The following is a 25,080-nucleotide window of genomic DNA, read 5'->3' as shown; positions in this document are numbered from 1 at the left end:
ATTGTAACACCTGCCCTGTGAAAGTACGATCAGTAAAATAATTTTGAATCATTTGGATCAAATAAATAGGAAATTGGAAATCAGACATTTTTGCTATTAAACCTTTGTGCCAAACACTGTCGAATGCTTTTTCTATGTCTAGAAGAGCAACTCCAGTGGAGAACCCAGAAGATTTACTTGCTTTTGCGTTCGTTACTCTTACAAGTTGATGAGTAGTTGAATGTTCATGACGAAACCCAAACTGCTCTGGTTTTTAGTTGAATTCTCATTTATATTAGTCATCATTCTCAACTAGAAATTTGTTGATAACTTGATGTTTCTGCTGGGTTTTTATCAGGTTTGAGAGTGGGAATTACTTTAGCGATTTTTTCCATCTTTTAGGGAAGTAAGCTAATGAAAAACATTTGTTGGAAATTTCAACCAAGAGTCTCAAGGCAACATCGGGAAGATTTTCAATAAGAATATTAAACATTCCGTCATTATCAGGATCATCTTTGTGGGATGGAGATACGACAACACTATACAAATGATCAATGCGCCTTCTACAAGTCTGAAGGGTTTTTATACTTGACAGCTACGTCAGCGTCAGCAGGTGCATTCACCAATTATTTGCGCAGCAAGCCTTGACCACGAACGAGAGCAAGCAGCGACTGACATCGGCCTCTTTCGATTACAAGCCGCTGAGAAGGTAAGACGTGGTTTCGGTGAACCTGATGTGAGGAGTGATTCCCTAAGTTCCATCGGCAGATACCACAATCTTGTTACAACACTTGAGTTGAAATATGATCATATTTCAGTGAGACTTTATTTTCAATAGGACTCACAATGTTCAAAATAAAATTGTGGACACTCTCGAGCTGCTGAGCAAGTTTTGAAGTTTTTTAGCCATTTGAAAGAAGTATTTGATTTCCTTCCTTGAGAACAGGAATTGGTTTCTGCGGTTTCTTAAGAACCTTAGAAAGGTTTAGAATATGGTTTAATTTGTTCAACTTCTTTAGCGAAATATACATTTCGAAAAAGAGTAAATCTATGCTTAATTTCTTATTTTTTCCTAGTAGAATCACGAGAACGTTGATATTGGCGTCGACGAACATTCTTCAACCGAATGAGCAGTTGAAAATTGTCATCGATGATAGGAGAATTTAATTTAGTTTGAGCTTTGGGAACTGCAAGATTTCTAGTTTTGCTAATGTAATGATTCAAATTATCAATTGCTGTGTCGATGTTCGCAGAATTTTCTAAAATAGCTTTATGATCCACATGATTTTCAATGTGAGATCTGTAATCCAACCAATTAGCTCTATGATAGTTGAATATAGAATTAATTGGATTAATTATAGCTTCGTTGGAAAGTCGGAATGTTACAGGGAGATGATCTAGATCAAAGTCAGCATGTGTAATCGGTTCACTAAAAATGTGACTTTGATCCGTTAGAACCAGATCAATTGTAGCCGTGGTTTTCACGGAAGAGAAACAAGTCGGATTATTGGGATAAAGAGCTGTAAAGTAACTAGCAGAGAGTATTTTACCATAACTGTTATTTTGCCTTGACACGCTTTGCATTTAACTCCCCTATTACGAAAAATTTCGGTCGATATCTTGTGAGTTGTTGCAATTCGCATTTATAGAAATTTAATTGTTCGCCGGTGCATTGGAATGGTAAATATGCTCCAACGATAAAATAAATTTTATGAATTGTTTAAACTTCGATTCCCAAGCTTTCAATAACTTTAGCATTGAAAGAAGGTAAAATTCGATGTTGAATTTGCCGTTGGACAAAAATGGTAGTTAACCTGTTTCAGTTATATCGCCTAAATCGACTTCATTTAAAGAAGCGAATGGCGTTGAAGGAATATTGGTAGGAAGACTGCCATTACAAGAAGATGATTTGGCCGATCTACCTATTAATAAATTGTTTTCGTTAGAAAATGAATTGCAAGGCGTTCCTGTGTTTTGATTATTTGCATTAGAAGAATTAAGTGGTAGATTTCTACCTGTTACACTAGCGTAACTGACATTTGAAGAATATGATGACGAGGTCGATCTACCTGTCAATAAATTGTTTTCGTTGGAAGACGAATTGGAAGGCGTACCTGTTTTTTGTTTCAAATTCGAAGAAATAAGTGCCTTAGAAGAATTAGGCGTGGCATTTGTAACGGTTTTCTGATTTTCAGGTATGTTCTGTAAATTTAGGGTCGTTGATTTGACTTGTTGTCTAAGCGAACGTTATATCAGTTATATCCCACCTGACTGGAGTGCAAGTGAAAGTTATCGCCATTCTTCCAATAACAACTCATATACACCCATTGCAATGTTGTCCTGCATCAGAAAATTGTTCGAAAAAAATATTCTACGACGTCTCGACACTTGGGTCGAGACGAACGGTTTGTTGTCAGATACTCAGTTTGGTTTCCGTAGAAATAAAGGGACGAATGATTGCCTTGCATTACTTTCGTCTGACATCCAAATTGCCTTCGCTCAAAAGCAACAAATAGCATCTGTATTTTTGGACATTAAAGGAGCATTTGATTCAGTTTCCATTGATGTTCTTTCAGACAAGCTCCACCAACACGGACTCCCAGCGGTTATAAATAATTATTTGCACAACCTTTTGTCAGAGAAACGCATGCATTTTTCACATGGCGATTTGGCAACATTAAGAATTAGCTACATGGGTCTACCGCAAGGCTCATGCTTCAGTCCGCTCCTTTATAATTTTTACGTGAATGATATTGACAGCTGTCTAGTAACCCCATGTACACTAAGACAATTGGCAGATGATGGCGTAGTTTCAGTTACTGGACCCAAAGCTATTGATCTGCAAAAACCATTGCAAGATACCTTAGATAACTTGTCCGTTTGGGCTGTCCATCTGGGTATCGAATTCTCTGCGGAGAAAACAGAGCTGGTCGTCTTTTGAAGAAAGCATGATACCGCGCAGCTTCAGCTTCATATGATGGGCAGAATGATCCAACAGGTTTTGACTTTCAAATACCTTGGGGTGTGGTTTGATTCCAAATGCACGTGGGGAGGACACATTAGGTTTCTGATAACAAAATGCCAACAAAGAGTAAATTTTCTTCGAACAATAACAGGATCTTGGTGGGGTGCTCATCCGGAAGATCTAATAAAATTGTATCAGACAACGATACTTTCAGTGATGGAATATGGGTGCGTTTGCTTTCGTTCCGCTGCAAACTCATCGTTGTTTGCGAATTGCTTTAGGCTGCATGCACTCGACACATACAATGAGTCTTGAAGTTCTGGCGGGAGTTCTTCCATTGAAAGATCGCTTTTGGGAGCTTTCATCGCGACTGCTAATAAGATATGAGGTGCTGAATCCTATGGTAATTAATAATTTCGAACGACTAGTCGAGCTTCGATCTCAAACAAAATTCATGACAGTATATTTTAATCACATTTCACAGGAAATCAACCCATCAAGATATATTCCTATCCGTGTCAGCATCCTAAGTGCCCCTGACTTAACTTTATTTATCGACACATCCATGCAGCGCGAAGTGCGTGGAATCCCGGATCACCTACGCTCGACGGAAATCCCAAAAATATTTTCAAGTAAGTTCAGGCATATTGACTCTGAGAAAATATTTTACACGGACGGATCACGAATTGAAGAGGCTACTGGGTTTGGTATATTCAACAATAATGTTTCGGTCTCATTTAAGCTTCAAGAACCTGCATCTGTTTATATAGCAGAACAAGCAGCAGTTCATTATAGTTTGAGTGTAATAGTCCCATTATGTGCAAACCATTATTTTCTTTTCACAGATAGTCTGAGTGCAATTGAAGCCAATCACTCATACGCTGCTGGCAAAAAATGAACCGTTTTTCTTGGGAAAAATAAAACAGGGCCTGAACGTCATATTGAATAATAATTATCAAATCACAATAGTTTGGGTCCCGGCTCATTTCTCTATTCCAGGCAATGAAAGAGCCGATATTTTAGCCAAACGTGGTGCTATTGAAGGTGAAATTTATGAGCGACCGAATGCTTTCAACGAATTCGATAGCGCGTCTCGCCAAAGAACACTTGCCAGCTGGCAAGCTTCTTGGGATAGAGATGATCTGAGTCGGTAGATGCACTCAATTATTCCGAAAATATCGACAAAGGCTTGGCTCAGCGGACTGGATGTGAGTAGGGACTTCATTCGTGTGATGTCCAGACTCATGTCCAATCACTACACGTTAGATGCACATCTCCTTCGAATTGGACTTTCCGAGACTAATCATTGTGCTTGTGGCGAAGGTTACCGCGATATTGACCATGTTGTTTGGACATGCGTGGAGTATCGTGATGTCAGATATCAACTAATAAATTCTTTGCGTACCCAAGGTAGACTATGCAATGTTCCAGTTCGCGGCATTCTTGCTTGTCGTGACGTTCCTTACATGAAACTTCTTTATTATTTCATTAAGTCAATTGGAGTTCCAATTTAAATCTTATTTTATGTATTTGACAGTTTACTCTTCCGATAGCCAGCTATCTTATACTAAATAAAAGTGATGAACTGATACAAACAAACTTGAAATAGAGTTAAGATCATGTACAAAATAAATGCATTTTATTTAATGTAATTTATAATAGCAAATCACTTGATAAAAACAGTGTTTAGATTAACTAATGAATACCAACATACTAATATTATATTCGAAATGTATTAGGTTTAAAGTACTATGTATTGTGGATGCCACGGCGAAGAAAAACTTATGTATATTGCCTATGAAATAAACGAATTTATGAAAAAAAAGCGAAATCTTGCACTTCTGTTACTTTTGTATATGAAATTCAGGCTAAACAGGTTATTAATTTTGAATCAGCTGCATAAACCATGTTTTGTGTATGAATTTTTAATCAGTTCTAGTCAAAGTGTGCATGTAAATTTTATTTGCAGTTTTTATTGACATCATAAAATCACCGGTACGATATTACTGTACTAACGGCTGTACAAATTTCATATACTGTTCAAATAAACTTCAATCTATTGTAATTCGTTCATTTAAAACTTAAATGTATTCACAAATGTTCGCAGAACCTCTTTTTTTCTAGTTAGTTGAGAATGTGTACTTGCTATGTATTTTAAGTCGCTTTGAATCCTACTTGCTCTATCTTTATTCAATTCATCGTACGAATTTGTAAAATGCGAAGTAATTATTTCGTAGCTCCCTTGGTTCCCGTGCCTGGCAGTTAGTCCCTTGATCCGGGTTTCCTCAATAGTATCGTAGGTAAAAAATATTTGCATCACGTGCACTCCCCCGTTTCTTTCTACGGTCTCACTGGATTTGTAGTCAAGTCCTGAAGCCATTTTCTTCTCTACCACGGTTACAATTCCAGCACCACCGATCTCATCAATAATCCGTTGCTTCTCTTCATTTGGTGTATCTTCGTACATGAAGTTAATCCGAGTAAAATGCTTCCCGTAGTTGTTTTCTAAAATTTTCGTTCGCTCTTTAGAACAGCAAACTATTATAACCGAACGATGGGAATCGATAACCTTGCGAGCGCTGTTGAAAATTTTGTCTAAGTAAGAACTTTCGTCGATCGCCTGATAAAAGTTTGCCTTCTTATCGAATTGAAGTTTTGAGCAACCGAAAACCGAGGGCATTTTAGTCCATTCCTTGATGTCGCAAAACTTTTCGAGGTAATTAATTTGATATTTGTGAAACTTTCCTCCAAATACCCCGAAAACGAGAGGGAAGTCGCTGAATGCTGCGGATAACTTTGAACGGGGTAATTCCATCATCAAAAATCCATAATTCATTTTATCTCCGGTTTTCGTTGAAATTTGCGATTTCTCATTAGCTAAATAGTGGAACGTCTTATAATAATTACAGCCAAATGCCCAACCGTAATTTTGGTGCACTATTCTAGCATCGCGAATCATGTCAGATAAATGTGTATTAAATAACTCTCGATTTGTGAAGGATTTTTCCTTGTTGTTTTCCGAGATCCATTTAAATTCACCTGGCAGTGATAAAAAAGTCTTCCATCTATCTTTTTCTGGGAACTCGGATGATTCAATAAACTCATAAATACAATTCTTGACGGCGTTTTCCTCAGTTGATTTGATTGTTAAATTCCATATTTTAGTTTGAATTTTATCGAGTCCTGGTAATATGATAACAAATTGTTGGTAGTAGGAATATCCTAGACACACATTTTTATCATCAATCAAAAGCACGGAATTATCTAAGGATCCTGTCATCAGTCTCTCAGCTGAATTCTTCGCGAATCCCGATGAAAGAACACGTGTGCCATTTAATAGTACGGCACCATATCTAAAAAAATCCCAAGCAGTGCAATAGCTAATACTTTTTTCGACATCCAAAACATCAAAAACTCGATTCAGATCAGCTCGATTTTTTTTCATTTGATATCCGTTGCAGCAAAGCACACGCACTGAGTGCCCCGTCAACGCCAACAAAATGGCGATCAGTCGAATAATCAACGTTCTTCCTTCTCCCGGAGGAATCTCCGAAAAATGTTTAGACACTCCCGTTTTTGGGTCGTCCACTCCTAGCATCCTCAGAATGCACAAGATCTGAAAACCGTGCAGTCCGTGAGCTTCTGTCAGATTAGGAAATTCTACCGTTTTAGGTGTTGAAGTAAACCACAAAGCTGCGATTCCAGCAAGGATTTTCGGGATCTCGACCTGCTTAAATTGAGCATCCCAAGAACTGAAATGACGAATGTTTGTTGCTTTCAATTTCTCTGATATTTCAGCGACTCTGTTCTCTTCTTTCAAAGATACGTATTCATGAAACTCTTGTGAATATTGATGGAATGCTTTTCGAATTGATTGCTTGTCGTGAAAATGATCGAATCCGACAAATGCCAAAATCAAATCCTCTTCAATTCTTACCCAAGTGTTAAAATCACTTGTAGATTTACATTCATTAACTTTGCTGGTTAGTAAATCCACATTAGCTGCTTGAAAATGGTCGAAAGAATCATTCATCAGCCACTTTGTGAATATTGAAATCACAGTTATTGTGGTAGTGATTTGATCTGATGCTGAAAGATCGAGTCCTGATGACCACTGTTTCCGATTTAACTGTTGCATGGTAAGGGAAAGACACGATTTCATAATGAGAATAATCTGGGGCTCAGGAATTTCAACTTCGCTATGAAACATTTTCATCATCTGAACGAACTTCAACGGATTTAACACTCGGAATGTGTCCGGAAAGCGTTCTTGGTTCAATGGTTCGATCAACTTGTATGGAATCATATTTTGCATCTCAAGCCCGGAAATGGTTTTTACGATCCAATCAAATGACAGAGCATCGAGTTGAAACACAAAAGCATTGTATGTATTGAAAAACTCCAAAACCAGTTCAGCTTCCTCACTTTTCTCCAAAACCAACTGTACGACATCCAACAATTTTGGCGCGAGTTCGTTCATCTCTGGAAGATCAATTTTAGAAGAAAACTTTGCAATTATATTCTTCCTATAGTTCCAAAATAAAATAAAAACTTCGACCATTTCGTGGAATCGATTCGTATTTGAAGAGCCAAGCGACATTTCTGGAATGAGTAGATGAAGGTGTTTTTGCAGTATTTTCCTGTCGACCTCCAAATTGTCTTCTTCGTCCTTCTCCACAAGTTCAACGGTACAAGCAATGAAGTCCACCAAAGCATGACTCACGACTCGAACGAACTCTAGCTCATCTTGATTTACTTTTTGATTTAAAGAAACATATTTTTGAAGAATTTTTTCATAAGCTTTCAGTTGATTTCTGGTCGCAATCGAAGACAGAGCATCATCCAACAAACAGCACAAAATGAACGATTCCTGCATGGTTTGACTAGGATCAATCGCTAGATTGCAGTTTTCGGAACCCACAAAAAGCTTGGATTTGTATTCGAATGAATTGCAGTCGGCGTTTGAACCAGGCTCAAAATGGTTCAGCAGTTTGAAAATGAACAAATATTCGTGTTCCAAACATTTTCCTGAATTACCTTTGATTTTCCAGGTTATCTCGGGTGTCGGATTCCAAAAGGTGTTGGTGTCAATTTGAATCAAATCTGAACACTGCATGTTCGAGTTTTTGACGATTTTTTGCAGGAGATCCTTCAGGCTTTTGCACAGAAGAACAAAAGTTGGATTGATTAATGATTGCTCTACACTAAATGCACTAATATCAAAACCATTCACATTAGCGGTGAAGCGATTTGCCAAGTTTTTCAAAGGTTTCTGGAAATCAACTCCATCCAGAATATTTTCCACATCGGCAAGAATCCCAACATCTCTGCTGCTGATTAACATGATTCTTCCGGGTGAAACATTTTCCAAATCACTCGATAAATATCCTGGCACTTGTTCCAATAAACACTTTCTATGAACATCACTTGCATTTGACAGAATCTGCTTCAGAGTTTCAACCAATATCGGAAAATTATCTTCCGACGGAATGCACGGAAGAAGCTCACTCCTTCTTTTCAGAGAACATTCGACGTCATACAACTTTGTCACCGCGTTGGTGAGCTGCACTGAAAAAGACCGACTTTTCATAATTTTCTCACACACACACTGATAGTTTGACAGCCCGCAACTAACGTCATCGCCAAAAATGGTCTTCAATGAAATGCAGTCCATTGCAAAGCGACGATCGATTGCCGTTTTCGATCCCACATCTTTGAGAATATTCACGAAATCCGTTCGTAGCTGGTTTCGTTCCAAAAGAAGACCATCGAAAAATACCTCCTCAATCCGAATCTGCTCCAGTGTAACTTGCTTTGCCTGTTGAAAATTACGTGTTCCATCCAACAGTTCCGGTCTCGCGATCGTCACTCTTGCCAGCAGATCATCGTCCACCAACATCAACCGGCCTTCGCTATGAAGTTTAATTTCCAACGTTTCCAGTGTAAAACAGGCAGAAAAGTTGAGTTGACTGATTTTCTTACAGGTTGATGTTTTCTTCTTGATGAATTCGTTGCCAGCCGGGGATCGAAATTTTCGCGCTTGACTAAGAGTAAAATCGGAACACCGCTGGGTGCTGGTTTCACATTCATTGGAATCAGTGGACAAAATCCCGCTACGAAGATCCTGCGACATCGTTGTGAACTCAACTGAATTGCGGTTCTCGTCCAAATTTCCTCCACTCGATCTGTTCGGTTCCGTCATCGTTTGGGTCTCGTTCGAAGCGGAAGCGTCAGCCGCACAATTTTCTTCCGCTTCATTATTCCTTACCGGTTCCATGACAGGAAAGTTTTCTCAGGAAAGGCTGAAAATCATTTCAAAATTTGGATTATAAACGATTGGCTATTGGAAGAGGTTGTTTGATTACTCGATCAAGTTTTTTACTAAGTAAATCAGCTTAGCTACGAACTAGGGTTTGAGTGATACTTACTTCTAAAAAAAAAATCCTTTTAGCAATGGGTTCTGACTCCTGCCAAACCGAGATGCACTTAATCGATGTTTTTAGTTCACTTCAATCCTTTGTGGTGACTGTTTGTAACTTCTAACTTCAGCCTTTCTACGATGGAGAATGAATTTTAAAGTGCGTGCCTCAGCATAAATATTTTATGTTGGGTTTGTTTACCTATTGAAGCCGGTTTGGTTCAGGCGTTCTTCGATAGGTAAACAAATCCAACATAATGCATTTAAGCTGACGGTAGCAAACTCATTATCCGTGTCTGCGATCGCAAAAAGTTTACCTGTTTCTTTTTATATGTTATCTGAGGTGGAATCATGTAAGGCGATAAGTGACTATCACCTCCTGGTGATAAAGAGGTGATTACCAGAATATTTGGAATCAGCGAAAGTGATCACTTTTACTATCACCATCACCGGTGATTGAGCCAACTTCACTCTATTTATCATCTGTAAAATATGAATGTGGCGTATTCCGTTGATATTAGGAGGAGCAACATATGAAAGTGGCGTATACCCATATAATATTTAAAAACTAAATTTTTATTCCTATAGATTTCAATCCTTTTCATTAATTCGAGTCATGTTTATCAATGATGATTTGTATGGATCGAAGAGTAACGTTGAAAATATTTTCTCGCGAGTATGTCAAACTGCGCACAAACAAATAAAAAACTCACTTGTTGGTTTAATTTAGTGCCGATTTTTATTTTTCAATGGAAATCAATGTCACAGTCAGTTCTTTGGGATAAATTTGCTGGCTTTGAAATGACACGAATCGTTAGATCTTCTTGATGTTTAACAACGGATGGCATTCCTCTCGAATGAGAAATATCCGTTAAATAATTTTGTGTATAGCTTTTATTCACTTTACGATTATGGCATTTCTTGGAATACCACGATCACAGAGCTGCCGAATGCTAGTTCCATTTTGGAAATTTTACCCACCGGTATTACGAATATCCACTATGATTAACAACTAATTGTCCAAAAATATTGCCTTATTTAGTTCAACTCACAAGAAGAAAATTACAAACGCAGTTTAATCTTTTTTACTCGTTCAGTTGAACGAGAATGATATGTCGCTCACTAATGTTACTGAAAATGTTAGCATAGATTTTTTATGTTGTTACGTTATGTGCAACAGGAGATGTCTACATTCATAAACTTATCACTTTTCCAGGAAGCAATTTATCTGTGACTCTACGAATACCCCAATGATATTCCTTCAAATAATAATTACAACATAAATGAATTGATTTAATTGATAAATACTACCATTCATTCTATGAATTCTTTAAACTATACAAACAAAATTACTTTTCATTTTGGTATTTAATTTTGACACAATATCAGTACGAATTTTATTAAAAAAATATACTCTCCGACCAATTTTGGTAGGTTATGTTTATATCAGTGGCTTAAAATTCACCTAACGGACAATAATTTATAAAGCCACTTCTCTAAAAATCAAATCACTACTAAAAGTGATAGCTAAATTGCTATCACCTTCTTTTTGACATGAAGGTGATTAAATCGTGGTGACTATCACCTTACGTAATGCCAACGTTTGATAGTGATGTTAGCCTTTCGGCAGTGGTGACAGAACTTGGTGATTATCACCTTACATGATTCCAAATTTTCAAAAGTGATAATCACTTGATGATAATCACCTTACGTGATTCAACCCCTGTATCTGATCAAACTTTTTTTTGAACGTTCGACCCATTCTCTTTCCCAGTCGGTTCTTCTGCAATCTGATTTTGAATTCTGTACCATTTCCGAACGGATTCCGAATCAGATGCAAAAAAAAAAAATAACGATCCGAGTAGGAACCTTACGGATACGAGGATCAGTAATGTCATTATGACCAAGTAATGGCACTTTTAATGAACGTGTGAGGGTAGCACTAAAGAAATCTTCATTAGGTTTTTTACCGTAATTGCTAACCCCAATAGCGGACCTTACATGATCATTAAAAGTGTCATTACTAAAAAATAATAACATTTTAATGAACGTGTATGGTGCAGGAGTGACGAGTTTTCTACACAAATTTGAAATATCATTTCTTAGTCATCATTAAAAACAACTGACATGTTTCTTAACACTTCCGAATATCAATTAGTTGATCAATTGTATTAATTATGCAAGCATTCCCCTTTTCCACATTTTTCGCAAAAACAAGGAAGGCTTCACTTGATCTAGATTACTGTGAATTTCACACAGCGAAAAGTGCAAAAATCAAATCAAACAGTTCTATATTTGCACTAAACTGAGGATATTTCCTTTCGATTTGCGAACAACCAAACCCTTTAGAAAACTTTTAGATCCATTAGAACGGTTGATTTTCTGTAATGCTCTCCACCGTTGTTTTTTCATCCATGCAAATGACTGGCAGCTGTGACGTAATCGCTCTTGTCGGAAGCGAAACTAGCTTTGCAAACGGCACAAAATACATCTGCTCGCATTGGCGATAGAATCCAAACTGATCCAATGTTTGTTAGGAGCTATCTTTTTATGTGATTTCGTTTGTAGCTTTTTCACTAATGGGCGGTCCTAATGGCTATAAAACAGACGCATACAGAATTTTAATGTCGATTATTTCATTTCGGATTTGCATTTCATTGAAAGAAACTATCAGGGTACTGTACGGGACATTCCTGCCTTTCAGAAGGACCAAATTGTGGAACTCACTACGATATTCACCACTTTTCGAAACATTTTTCTCGAACGAGTTGTAGTACAGCAGCATGTATTTTAATCTTTTCCTCAGAACGCGTCCTGATTGGCTGGTGCTGACATGGGTCAAATGAGATAGGTTTTTCAATAGTGTACTATTGATATACTTCAATGCTTTTGCTATACATGCTTAAGTTGAAAAATTTCGATTCTATTGGTAGTTAGATTATATAAATCCTTACATAGATCACTGAGCTATGAGCTTTAAAAATACGAGAAAGGCAAACGCGCCTTATGAATTATCCTCTTTGGCACTCGTTTATACCAAACAATTCAGAAAAGTTTAATTTTGAACTATTTGAGATTATGTCATACAACTGATAATTTTATCATACAATTGTGTTCATATTTCCTAGGCCCTTACACGAGAATTATTTTTGTCCTTTTGTCGTGAATACAACTTACTTTACTATGGGGTGCCTTTTCAAAATTTACCCTCTGAGAGAGTGATAAGTTTTTGATCGTGAATATCTCCTGTTGTATCGAATGAATCAACATAATTATTGCTACATGCCATCGGAAATATGAACACAATTGTATGATAAAAATATCAGTTGTGTGACATAATCTCAAATAGTTCAAAATTAAACTTTTCTGAATTGTTTGGTATAAATGCTAATCGGATGAACGCATTTTGACAATTTAGCGGTACTGTTTGTAAACAGAGTTTTTGTTTGTTTGTCTGTTTGCCAAACGGATAAGACCGTTCGCAGTCCATCTCGTCCCAAATAGAGCTAAAATCATTTGTTGACGATTCGATTCGGTTTGTTCTAAAGATTTATTGAATAAAAGTTGTGAAGTGTCAAGATGACTTTTTGAGATGTGTTCCTCGATGTTGTTTAAGCTTGTTTATTTATTTATTTATTTATTTATTTATTTGAATCAACAGACATAATTTAGTCCAAATGGTTATTTCTTAGTATATTTAAAAAGTTAGATCGTATGGCACGGCGTGGCAGATGGAAATCAAATCCCGATGAAACTCTGTTGAAGATCCGCTGCGTTTCAGTAATTGCACCGTTAGTTCCATAATTAGTGCGACGAAATGGCAAGCGAAGGAACAAACTGTTACGGTGAACACGCGATCGAACGTTTAGGTTGATTTCGCTAAGAAGTGCGGGGCAATCGATTCCATCAGTTAAAATATCAGATATTGCCATTGTTCGTGATAAATCACGTCGAACATGCAGTGTGTCAATTCCAGTTAGCATCGCTCAACTTTCATAACTCGGGAGTTGTTGTGGATCATTCCAAGGCAACCAAGGCGCAGTGCAGTGCGATTCGATCCGATTGACACCATTAAGGTACACGCTTAAAAATAGTTACTCAAAAATGAGTAAGATCTCACTCATCTACAGAAAAAGTGGAACAACTCTAATTTAGAGTAACTCCGAAGTTACTCAAATTTGAGTTCTTCCACTGGAAACGATATTTGGGTAAAATCTACTCATTTACTGAGTAATACTTTATTTGTACATGTACCAAAAATAGAGTAACTATAACTCAAATTTTGAGTGAAATTTTATTTCACATATACCAAATTTGCAAAACATTGCTCATTTTCTGAGTGTATTGTATTAAAATATTAGGTAATTGAACTCAATGCTATATCAAGTGGTGAAAGCAAATTTACTCAGGCACCAATCATACACTTATTCCTCATAAATGACATTTGAGCATATTCGGTTTCATTCTAAAGCACAACACGGAGTTTATCATTCCGGTTTTTGCAGACACAACACCGTTTGTGTTGAGTGACTCACCCTCGAAATACGCGATTCGACCTCACTATTGCGAATAGTAACAAAAAAAAACGAGTTATTGCGTTAAACTCAAATTTAGAGTAGGAGTTACTCAATATCATTGATGATAACTACTCAATTTTTGACGTTTCCATGTATCATTTGAAAATGAGTAACTAGTACTCAAACTTTGAGTAACTTTTTCTAAGCGTGTAGTAAGGGTTCCATGCCACTGAGCAATATTCAAGAATAGAGCGAACCATTTGTATTTGTTGTCATTTGTATAGTGTTGTCCTATCTCCATCCCACGAAGATGACATTACTGAGACGAATTTGGATGAAATTAAGTCAATTATTAGAAAACTTAAAAACATGACGGCTCCTGGTAATGATGGAATGTTTAATATTCTTATTAAAAATCTTCCCGATGTTGTATAGAAATTCTTGGTTAAAATTTTCAACAAGTGTTTTTCATTAGCTTACTTCCCTAAAAGATGGAAAAAATCGCTAAAGTAATTCACACCCTAAAACCTGATAAAATCCAGCATCGACTCATTAGTTTACTTTCTTCTATCAGTAAACTTTTTGACAAAAGTATCTAGTTGAGAATGATGACTGATATAAATGAGAATTCAACTAAAAACCAGAGCAGTTTGGGTTTCGTCATGAACATTCAACTACTCATCAACTTGCAAGAGTAACGAACATGATAAATGCAAATGCAAATCTTCTGGGTTCTTCACTGGAGTTGCTCTTCTAGACATAGAGAAAGCATTCGACAGTGCTTGACACAAAGGTTTAATAGCAAAAATGTCCGACTTCCTGTTTATTTGAACCAAATGATTCAAATTTATTTCACTGATCGTACTTTCACAGGGCAGGTGTTAAAATTTTCCCTACACAAAAATCACAGAATTGCGGAAGCAAATGATGTCTTCGTGGCAATAATCAAATCATGTATATAAAAAAAAAGTCTGAAAAGTCACCATTTGTGGCTGAACAGCCAATTTAAATGTTAATAATTTAAGTTTAACTCATATTTCAATAAATAAACGTTATTTTGCGGGAAATGTTATGTCACCTTTTTACCGTCGAGACATTCAACACCTAGAATCAATCCAACGCAAATTAGCCCGTTTTGCACTTCGTCGTCTTCCGTGGAGAGGCCCATTAAACCTTCCGCGTTACGAGTATCGTTGCAAGTTGATTGACCTTGATTTGCTCTCTGTTCGATTTACTACAAGCTCGTATAGACTGGTCAGATCTTCTACAATTGTTACACATAGATATTCATCGCCGTACGCTTCGTTTTCACCCATTTCTTAGAATACCCTCATCTAGAACTAACTACGGTTATTACGAACTTTCGACTAGTATGTTTGTGCCGCTTATTCAATAATTGCTCCAATGTATTTGACCTTCATCATTCTCGTAATGTTCTAAAAAAGCTGTTTCTCAGTTATCTGTCTCGATAGTTCTAGTAACTAGAATAGTAAATTTAGTCAGTCCCGTACCCAGGATTTGGTTTCGGGAGGGGCCCAGAATGGAAAAATAATGTTACTGAAAATTGCTTAAGCAGATAATTTCCGGTGTGCCATTTACTGGCGTTTTTAACAGACACTTTAAACTTTTACACTGAAACTATCATTATTAGATATTTAAATAAAATTTGTGACTCAGGAGTGTATCGAAAAGTCGTTAGCAACATTGATTATTGAATAAAAAAGCGAAAAAAAAACATATTTTGACATCAGTTTTCGATATATTGTAGAAAAATTACATTTTTATGCATTTCGCTGATTATATTGAAGAAAATCCTAGTTTCTGTGAAACGCTCGCACTTTGGACTTGACATTCTTCATTAAATTTGGCACAGTTACTTTTGTGACTTTCCTGGCGGCAGCTATCCAGTTTTTTTAACTCCTGCATGTTTTGGGACACTGTACCTTCCTTCCGAAAGTGCCGCTTGACAATTGCTCAATGCCTTTCAATTGGCCGAAGATCCGGGCAGTTCGGTGGTTTGATGTTCTTTTCCACGAATTGTACATTATTTTTTGACAACCACTGTAGAACGGAGTTTGCGTAGTGGGATGAAGCCAAATCCGGCCAGAAGAGAGGAGGAGCCTTATGCTTTCTGTACAGTGGCAGCATTCTTCTTCTTCCTCGTACACCTTGGCGTTAATTGTGCCCTTCATGAAGAAAATCGACGACCGCAAACCACAGGTACAAATTGCTTGCCAGACCAACACCTTCTGCCCAAAATTTTCCATCGCCACCGTGGTGTCCGCGTCGTCCAGGTCCTGGTACTCCGATTTCGTATAATATTGCGGTCCGGGCAGCCCTCGAGAGTCTTCCTTGGCGTAGGTTTCGTCGTCGATCAGGATGCATCCGTCTTTATTCTGTAGAATCCGGTTATACAGTTTTCGCGCTCTTGTTTTGGCCTGAACTTGCTGTACCAGGGACTTTTTCGGCACCTTCTGTTTCTTGTACGATTTCAGGGAGTTCCGAACTTTGATCCGTTGAATCATCCCGATGTTGGTGTTGAACTGCTTGGCCAAATCCCGCGTCGACGCCGATGGGTTTTTACTGATGTACTCAACCACTTTCAAGTCCCGGCCGGGCTGGCTAGAACCCGTTTTCCTACCGGATCGGGGTAAATCCTTCATGGAAAGGGTCTTACCGAACTTCTCGATAATACTTTTGACAATCGATTGCGCAGCTGTTATTGACATGTAAACAAACATGTCACAGCAAAACACGCTGCAAGAAATTAAAGAAGAAAGAAATTTCAGAGTAGTAACTGTTTGAATATTGCTAACTACTTATCGATACACTCCTTATGACCGAGAGAAAGTTATTATATTACATTTCTTAACGTTTAATGTTATGCCATTCCAATCCCAGTCGTCCGAGATAGATCCTTTACTTCGATTCGTGGAGAACGGAAAGCATCTTCTAAATTTGTAGGTCATATTGGTTGATGGTCATTCAAACTTACTTTAGCTATACAGGTTTCGGTATCAGGTCCCGAAAGTAGCGGTCTAAAATTCCAAAACGAAATTCACATCGATTTTTCAGAGATGTCTTTAGGTTTGGGAATAGATAACAGTTCGAGTAGACCAAATCAGGTGAACAAGGCGGATGGGCAATTAATTGGAGCACTAAATCGTTGATTTTAACTATGGTATCGATGCTCATGTGCTGCATGTAAGACCCTTTCACAGCGATTTCGGTCTTTAATCAATTTAGTACTCCAAAACTATACTATGACAATCCCAGAAAACAGGCATCATGATCTTTCCGACCCATTAAGCCTCCCTTCCAGGCACTCATGCCGCGACGACTTCAGTCCATTGTCGTTTAATCATTCATTTCTCTGGCGTATAATAATAGATCCAGCCAAACTTGTACTCGAAGTGCACTTGCGTTTGTCTTTTTAGTCCTAAATAAGTATGTGCGAGATCCAGCAACAGGATATCTTTCTAATTTGCAGAATCTTTTTTTTTCAATTATAGATGTTTTAACCTTATGATCATTCGCCGGGTTTGGGAATCGAACCCAGGCGGGCTGCGTGGAAGACATCGACTTACCCATCACGCTATACCCGTCCCCTTGCAGAATCTTGCTCAACTATGGTAAGCTCGCGCACTTTCATATTCCAGTCGTCCATAATAATTAAGTGTATTTTTATTATTGTCGTTCATTTTGCCCCGTATTTAATTTTCATTTTATTTAGTTTTGACACTGTTCGCTTCGAATCAAACATTTTTTTTTATTTCTGTTTCTCATTTTGGGAGGGGCCAGGGCCTCTCGGGCCCCCCCTCTGGGTACGTGCCTGAATTTAGTATTAGTTTTCTCTCATCATTGTATAATTTCTAAGTTTTAATTTTAAGTTACTATGTATTATGTATCATTGGGATCATTGCAAAAGATGAGGAGGTTTTATGCCTGTAGGAAAGAAAGTTTTGGCTAAACTAGCTCCACTGGGCTTTTCCCTGCTCCACAATAAACATTTTTGTAAGTTTTGAATATCTCTGTATGATCAGTGAACTATCGGTATTTTAGAAGAACATATCTTCATTGCAATATAGAGGGAAAACATAAATATAAATACGGAGAAATCGGTGTCCTTAAAAACGCGAATGTTTCCGCCTTTTTCTGTGTCTCAAACTCAAGTCGAGTGGAGATCAAAGGAAGCCATGCCCGTTGGCAGAGATTTGCAATGCACTTATACCGTTTTCGTTTATTGATCAGAGCAGCCCGAAAGCTCACCCAGAGTCTCCCAAACAACGTTTTGGCAACCTGAGGTCGCTCTAGATCGGACTCCAATGGCGTAGTTTCGCTCTGAAAATTTTCTCGGGTCGCCCCACGCATCCATGCGAGTTTGTTTATTTTTTCTTTTTTTTCATGAGCTGTTGTTTAGGGCGCGTACCACGTGTTCGTTTTACTTGGAGTCAGAGTCGTCCGCGTCTAGGTTCAAAAACAAAAACGGTATTAATGTCTTAATTGACGTTTAAACGATAAACTTTCGGTGCGCTCGCGGTGGGGTGTAATGGCAGATAAACGGTAATTTACGAGGTTGGCACCGGTTGGTCGGTGAAAGTGACCGACAGTTGCGAGAAAATTGAGTGGCAAAAAACGGGTATTTTGACGGTTATGTCATTTACAGAGCTAATAAAAGTCATTTTCATTGACTGAAAAATAAACGAAAATGACAAGAAATTACTGTCACTCTCAGCTTCGCTTGCAAACTATGAGAACGAAATCCATGTCAAGTCAATGACATAAGCGGGACAGTAGTTTCAAAAATGTGTTCTTTTTTTCATTTGCCCTTTCAGTCATTTGCAGTTTTCAGTGAAAATCCCACAGTATGCAGTGTCGATATTCAACCAAAGCTGTGAGAATTGAAAACGACAGAAAAAGGTTTCACAATAAGTTTTAACTGTTGGTGCTCGAATTTGTAGTAGTTTTTGTTTCCATAGAAGTTCTGGGATGTAATTACTTCGATTTGCCATATTTTAATCACTTTTTATAGCCAAGCGTCACATATTTTCAATACATCGATAAAAGAATGAGAATTGAAATTCTGCTATTGCTACCTGAAGACGTTAGTTTGGTTTCGTCTTGTCACAGAGGAAAGAGTGACGTTGGCAATTATGCTCTCTCATTTTTTCGATGAGAAACGAAAATGCTTCGTCTCTCTTCGTTTGTTCTGGTGTCGGTCATTTACGAATGAGACAGTAAAACATTGAAAATGAGACTGCAGGAATGGTTTCTTTCATTGAGAATGCGTGACAATTTTAAGCTCTGGTCATTTATACCCCAAGTAGCAAATGTAACTTATTGAACTTTCAAGATGTTTTACAATTGATTTAGAAATGTTATTTATGTTAGATATGTTCAGAAAGATTTTTAAATATATTAAAATTGCTTGTGCAACTTATCTCTGTTAAGTTTCACAATATTACCGAAAAAATCACTGTAGAACAACTTTAAGTACATCTAAAACAATTGTGCAGTAAATCACCAACTTGTTAATGTTTCACTAGAAGTTCTGCAAAAAATTTCACATCGTCATGTGAAACGGGAGTAACTAGAACAATTGTGCAACTTATCAAAAACTTTCCAAACGGCTGTCATAATTCTACCGGACACAATATACATCGAAATTGCTTTAAATCTCTTGTGAAAGAAAAACTAGTGAAATGAGTGATGCTCTCCGCAAGGCAAAAAATGATTGATTAGATATGTTTTTGCTGAGTCAGCATAGTTTTGTCTGCCTCATGAATTTTTAGGTCAGTGTGTGCAGTTTTCTTCAGTTTTAGAAAAACAATGATTTTAAATTTAAAACTTTCAAAAAAGTTGTGCAAGATTTATCTGTTTGAATTGAACGCAAAACTTGCAGACATGAGATTATTATCATAAAAGCTGCAGGAATACAGCATTACACACGCAATGAAAACAAAAATCAATCAGATAATTTGTATTCGGTTTTCATCACGCGAAAAAAATAAGCAGACCTGACAGCACTTTTTCAAAAAATTGAACCGAAAGTTCATTCATCATAGTTACTCTCATAGTTATATATTACCGCTTGTGCAACTTGTTTTTGCAACTCCAGCACATGGACATTTTACCAAAATAATACCTACAGTGCGCATCACAAAAGTCGGGCCTGATATGATGAATGGCTATACTGTATTGTTGTTTAATTTAAATAGAAGATTACTGATAATAAAAACTAAACGTAGAGCATTTCTTTCCGAAATATTAACATGTTAATAGTTTCCTGTTATTTAGAAAATATATTACGTTGGGTGAACCATTTTCTATTCAACTCACTGTTACCATCGATGTCATATTGGAAAATATTTAAGCAAAAATCATTTCGAGATTTTTCAGGTTTAATTACACATTAGTTTGATAAAAATCGTCTGAAAATTTTATGAATGTTTGAATACACGTATTTTAAACACCATTCCGATGATTCTCATTAAAAATAATAGACTGTTATTTTCACAGAAATTGATTTAGAATCATCAAAACACCGTTATTCAAAGGCGCTTGAAAATTTCGGCCGTACGAATACATGTTTCACCATAAAAATGCAGTTCGTTGTCGATTTTTCAATTACAAAAACACAAAATTATCATTTTTCATGTGCAGATTATTTTACAAGATCCATGTTTGTGTTAAGAGCAGTTGTATTGAAAATCAAATGTGAAACTTATTCATTCGAAATTAAGTTTGCATGCTTTTGTAAACGTTATACCAATTCTTGTTTACATTACGTAGTAGTTCTCACGAGTTTCACAGTTGTTTTTTCGCTGATTTTATTACTGCCTTTGTGATGGGATCGAGGTATGAGTTTTTGTATCAGTTGCACAATCGTTGTGAATAAATGTTCGTAATAACGAATGAACTGTGTTGCACAACACAGAAAAATTGCGCTTTTTCCATAACACAACAGTTACCAGAATAGTAATATAAACTAACTTGATAAATTGCACAATCAGTAGAAAAATACAGGACATCAACTTAACATGCTACTTGGGACCATTCAATCTTCGGACCATTCAATCTTGTTGAAATCAGCTCAGTCATCTCCGGGAAAGTTCAGCGGTAAAAAAAAATTAACGTTTTGTCGTTTACGTCACTTATACAATTACACCTCCGTTACCAGAAGTGATTGTCATTTGATCTTCGAACTTGATCAATGGCCCAATAGTAGTTTTCAAACGAACCTAAGCTTTCCAATATTGGTTTAATCCTTTTCGAGAAAATTAGGTGGTAAAAACGGGTATTTTGTTGGTTATGCCAATTATACCATTACATCTTCGGAAACAGAAGTGATAGCCACAATCAAACTTATGATAGTTTGAAGATTAAATTTGATCAAGAATCCAATAGTACTTATCAAACGAGCTTGAGCTTGTTGAAATCGGTTAAGCTATTTCCGAAAAAAATGAGCGGTAAAAAAAACGTCGAAATGTCGTTGAATGTTCTTGTGAGTGCGGCAATGGTTTACGAAGATACTCATTGAATCTATCATTCTTCAATAATAAACTATTAAAATAACATCTTTAAACATCATTTTATTGTAGAAATTTAATTTTATTAGTAAATAAAGATAAATACAGATTTTTATATAAAATTATACAGATTTACTATGAAAATATCTGGCATCTCTGGCCAGCACTGAATATTGGTACAGTGGCCAGAAAAAGAACTAATGCAACCTTTACATTTGTTAGTTACTAGAACGTGTTTTTAATGCGTGGGACAAATATGCGAGTACTTTCCATACGGGACAGATCCGACTTGATGGTTTTTTTTCAATTTTTACTGAACTTACACCACAAATTATTTTTGCAATTTTTGAAAGTACGGTAAAAATGTGACGACATAAGTCTGTTAGCCACGGGTAGAAATCTCAGAATGATCTGCAGTTGCCTACAAAGAAGCTTAAATATTTTCAGTGATTATCTGTCAAAATGGAAAATTGCAGCAAAAAACGCAATTAATTATCTTTCCTCATAAGCCAAGAGCTTCTTTTCTTGAACCAAACAATAGTCACATTCTCAAATTGAATGGCTTGGAATTTTACATGGTCTAATCAAGCAAAATACTTAGGTTCAACGTATGACAAAAAACCCCCATTCAATTATCACATTGAAGGAATCTAGGCAAAATTTAATAAATATATTATTTTATAAATATCCTCTTACAAATAGAAATTCTATGCTCTGTCTAAAGAATAAATTTATAAAAAAAATTTCCGACCAGTCATGCTTTATGCAGTACCAATTTGGTCAAGTTGTTGCTCCACCAGGAAAAAAACGCCTCAAAAGAATCAGAATAAAATTCTGAAAATGAATTTGAAACGTCCTCCCTGGTTTAGAACCATTAGAAGTAATGTCACATAATATTATAAGAAAATTCCGACAAAAATCGACAATCTTCTATTGAATCGATTCGCTCTCTCTCTCTGTATTAGTTAGTAAGTTAGTATATAAGTTTCTTTTCCCCATTACGCAATACAAATTGGTTTACAATTTTCCCTACATAAAAATCACAAAATTTTGGATGCAAATGCAAATGATGCCTTAATGGTAATAACCAAAGCATGTATATAATGGGGCTGAAAAGTCATCATTTGTGGATGAACACCCAATTCAAATAATTTAAGTTTAACTCATAATTCAATAAATATTTATAAAAAAATAAGGATTCCACGGTTTTCGAATGTTTCTATCGTTGTAAACTTTCGTAGAAAAATTTGACAGAATCGTGTACTGGATAAGTTGGACTAAGTTTACAAAAACGCTCACAGAATCATTAATTTTGCTGTAATCTTTATTTCTAACAATAAAAGCTATATATTTTGTAAATATGTTCTTAGTTTCGTTAGGCGGTTGTCAATTGTTGAGGCCAAACGGATGTTGTTTTTTTGTCGTCATCGGAGTCCCAACGTTCGTTTAAAACTTGAGCCCATTCAAAAACGATCGTAAAACCTCTTTCCGTTCGATTAGCTTGGAGTGATCGCTTTGTAACTCGTTCAAGCTGATCCGACTTCTACTCGTTCTCTCTTTCGCACACTCATTGTACGAACTTTTACAAATACCTGTTGTTGTTGTAACTACCAACTCGTAACTGCCGTTGTTTCCTTGCCTGGCAGTCCGTCCCATAATTCGATTCTCCTCCATGACATCATCGGAGAAAAATGTTTGAATTACGTGCACTCCACCGGATTTTTCCACCGTCGTACTCGATTTGTAGTCAATTCCGTGAGCCATCTCCTTGGTTACCAGGGTGACGGTTCCGGCAACGCCTACTTCGTTGGTAATTTGCTGCACTTCGGCATCCGAAGTGTCACTGGATAAAGTGCTAAACCGAAGGAATTGTTGGCCGTATTTACTTTCGAAATCAATCAGATGACATTTACTTTCGAAAACTATTATAACCGAACGGTGACAGCCGACAGCCGTGCGCGCTTTTTCGTAAATTTTGTTCATCCAGTCAAGTTGCTTGTCCAGCTGACAAAAGTCTACATTCTCATCGAACTGAAGTCTCGTGCAACCGAACACTGACGGCATTCTCGTCCAGTTTTTGATGTTGCAAACCCGTGCGAGACAGGACTTCTCGTCCTGGCTGAAAATTGTTCCAAATATGCCTAGCACTAGTGGCAAATCGCTGAGAAATGCTACGCATTCCAAACAGGGCAGTTTTATCATCAAGTATCCGTAATTGATCTTACCACCTGTTATCGCGGAAGCGTGCAATTTCTTGTTTGCCAAATACCTGAATATCTTGCAGTAGCCAATCCGCTGGAGATCACTGTCCTTTCGGTGAACTTTTCCAGCAGCGTCTATCATTTCAGCTAAATGATTTTCGAACAGCTTTCGATTTGTGCAGGATATTTCCTTTTGGTTTGATCTGAATAAAGTAGTCTGACTTAGCAAGTTGTACTGATTTGGGTTTGTCAAAAACTTCTTCCACCGATCTGCTTCTGGAAACTCGTACGATTGGATGCACTCACAAATATAATTCCGTATTGTAACAGGATCTGCCGGTTTTGTTGTCAGACTCCATATTTTAGCTTGGATTTTATCAAGCCCGGGTAACACTATGGCAATTGAGCTGTCATAGGAGATATTTGTGCGCAGTACGTTGACATCATCTAGCAACAGAACGGAATTATCCAGTTTTTCTGTTATCGCTATCTTCACGGATGTCGGGTACTTTTTCGAATCGTTAGCGAATCCCGACAAATGAACACGTTTGCCGTTTAGCAATACAGGACTATAGTTCCGAAAGTCCTCAACAGTGCTGAAACTGATGCTTTCTTGAATATCTAGAACAACTAAAACTCGACTCAGCACTGCTCGATTCTGTTCTGCTAGAGATGCACTGCAGCAAAGGACTCGCACGGAGTGACCCGTCAAGGCCAGTAAGATCGCGATCAATCGTAGGGACAACGATTTTCCTTGTCCTGTCGGAATCTCGGCAAAATGCTTAGACAGTCCTGTTTCCGTTTCATCGACGCCTAGCATCCTTAGAATGCACAAAACCTGAAAACTGTGCAGTTCGGAACATTGTTCGACATCGTGTTCATTTCCGATTGTGAGAGTAAACCACAAAGCAGTGATCCCAGCGACGATTATCGGTAGCTCGACCTGCTTGAATTGAGCATCCCAGAATTTGAAGTGCACAATTTTCGTCGCTTTCAATTTCCGTACAATCAGAGTGCATCTAGTTTCCTCTGCCAAAGACATGTACTGCTGATATTGTTCGGAATAATGCTGGAATGCAGTTCGAATTGTTTGGCAACCATTTAAATCATCGAATTGGGCAAAAGTCATGTTTACACCGACTTTGGCTGTAGTCCATGGCATGTGGAATGGTTTGTTTTGAATTTGAAATTCCAAATCACTGCCCGATTCACTTCGTTCAATGTCGCTAAATAAAGGTTCCACATTTGTCGCACCAAAATCTTCGAATGAATCATATCTCAGCTGTTCGTGAAGATTCGGAAGCCGATTGGTGAGTACGGAAATTAAAACTGCCGTCGATGAGATCTGATCCGATTCAGACAGATTGATTCCTGAAGCCCACCGCTTCCGATTCAATTGCTGCACAATAAAAGCCAGGAACTCTAAGACAATGCGAATCACGTAGTGCTTCGGAATTTCAAGCGAGCTATG

General features: G+C 37.3%; 2 protein-coding genes across 2 annotated transcripts in view; both read right to left on the bottom strand.

Moving 5' to 3' along the window:
* The window catches only part of LOC131425983 (muscle-specific protein 20-like), a 213,756-nt gene that overhangs the window by 50,716 nt on the left and 137,960 nt on the right, over positions 1-25,080 (bottom strand). The window lies entirely within an intron of this gene.
* LOC131425980 (uncharacterized) lies at positions 4,769-9,802 on the bottom strand. Its single transcript, XM_058588328.1, has 3 exons — positions 9,680-9,802; positions 9,373-9,498; positions 4,769-9,246 (listed from the first exon to the last, which is right to left on the bottom strand). The coding sequence occupies exon 3, from the start codon at positions 9,219-9,221 to the stop codon at positions 5,019-5,021; it is 4,203 nt and encodes a 1,400-aa protein (XP_058444311.1). The 5' UTR covers positions 9,222-9,246; positions 9,373-9,498; positions 9,680-9,802; the 3' UTR covers positions 4,769-5,018.

This window comes from Malaya genurostris, chromosome 1 (assembly GCF_030247185.1).
Source record: "Malaya genurostris strain Urasoe2022 chromosome 1, Malgen_1.1, whole genome shotgun sequence".
Taxonomy (NCBI): Eukaryota; Metazoa; Arthropoda; class Insecta; order Diptera; family Culicidae; genus Malaya; species Malaya genurostris.
This window is presented reverse-complemented; position numbering and strand designations above follow the sequence as displayed.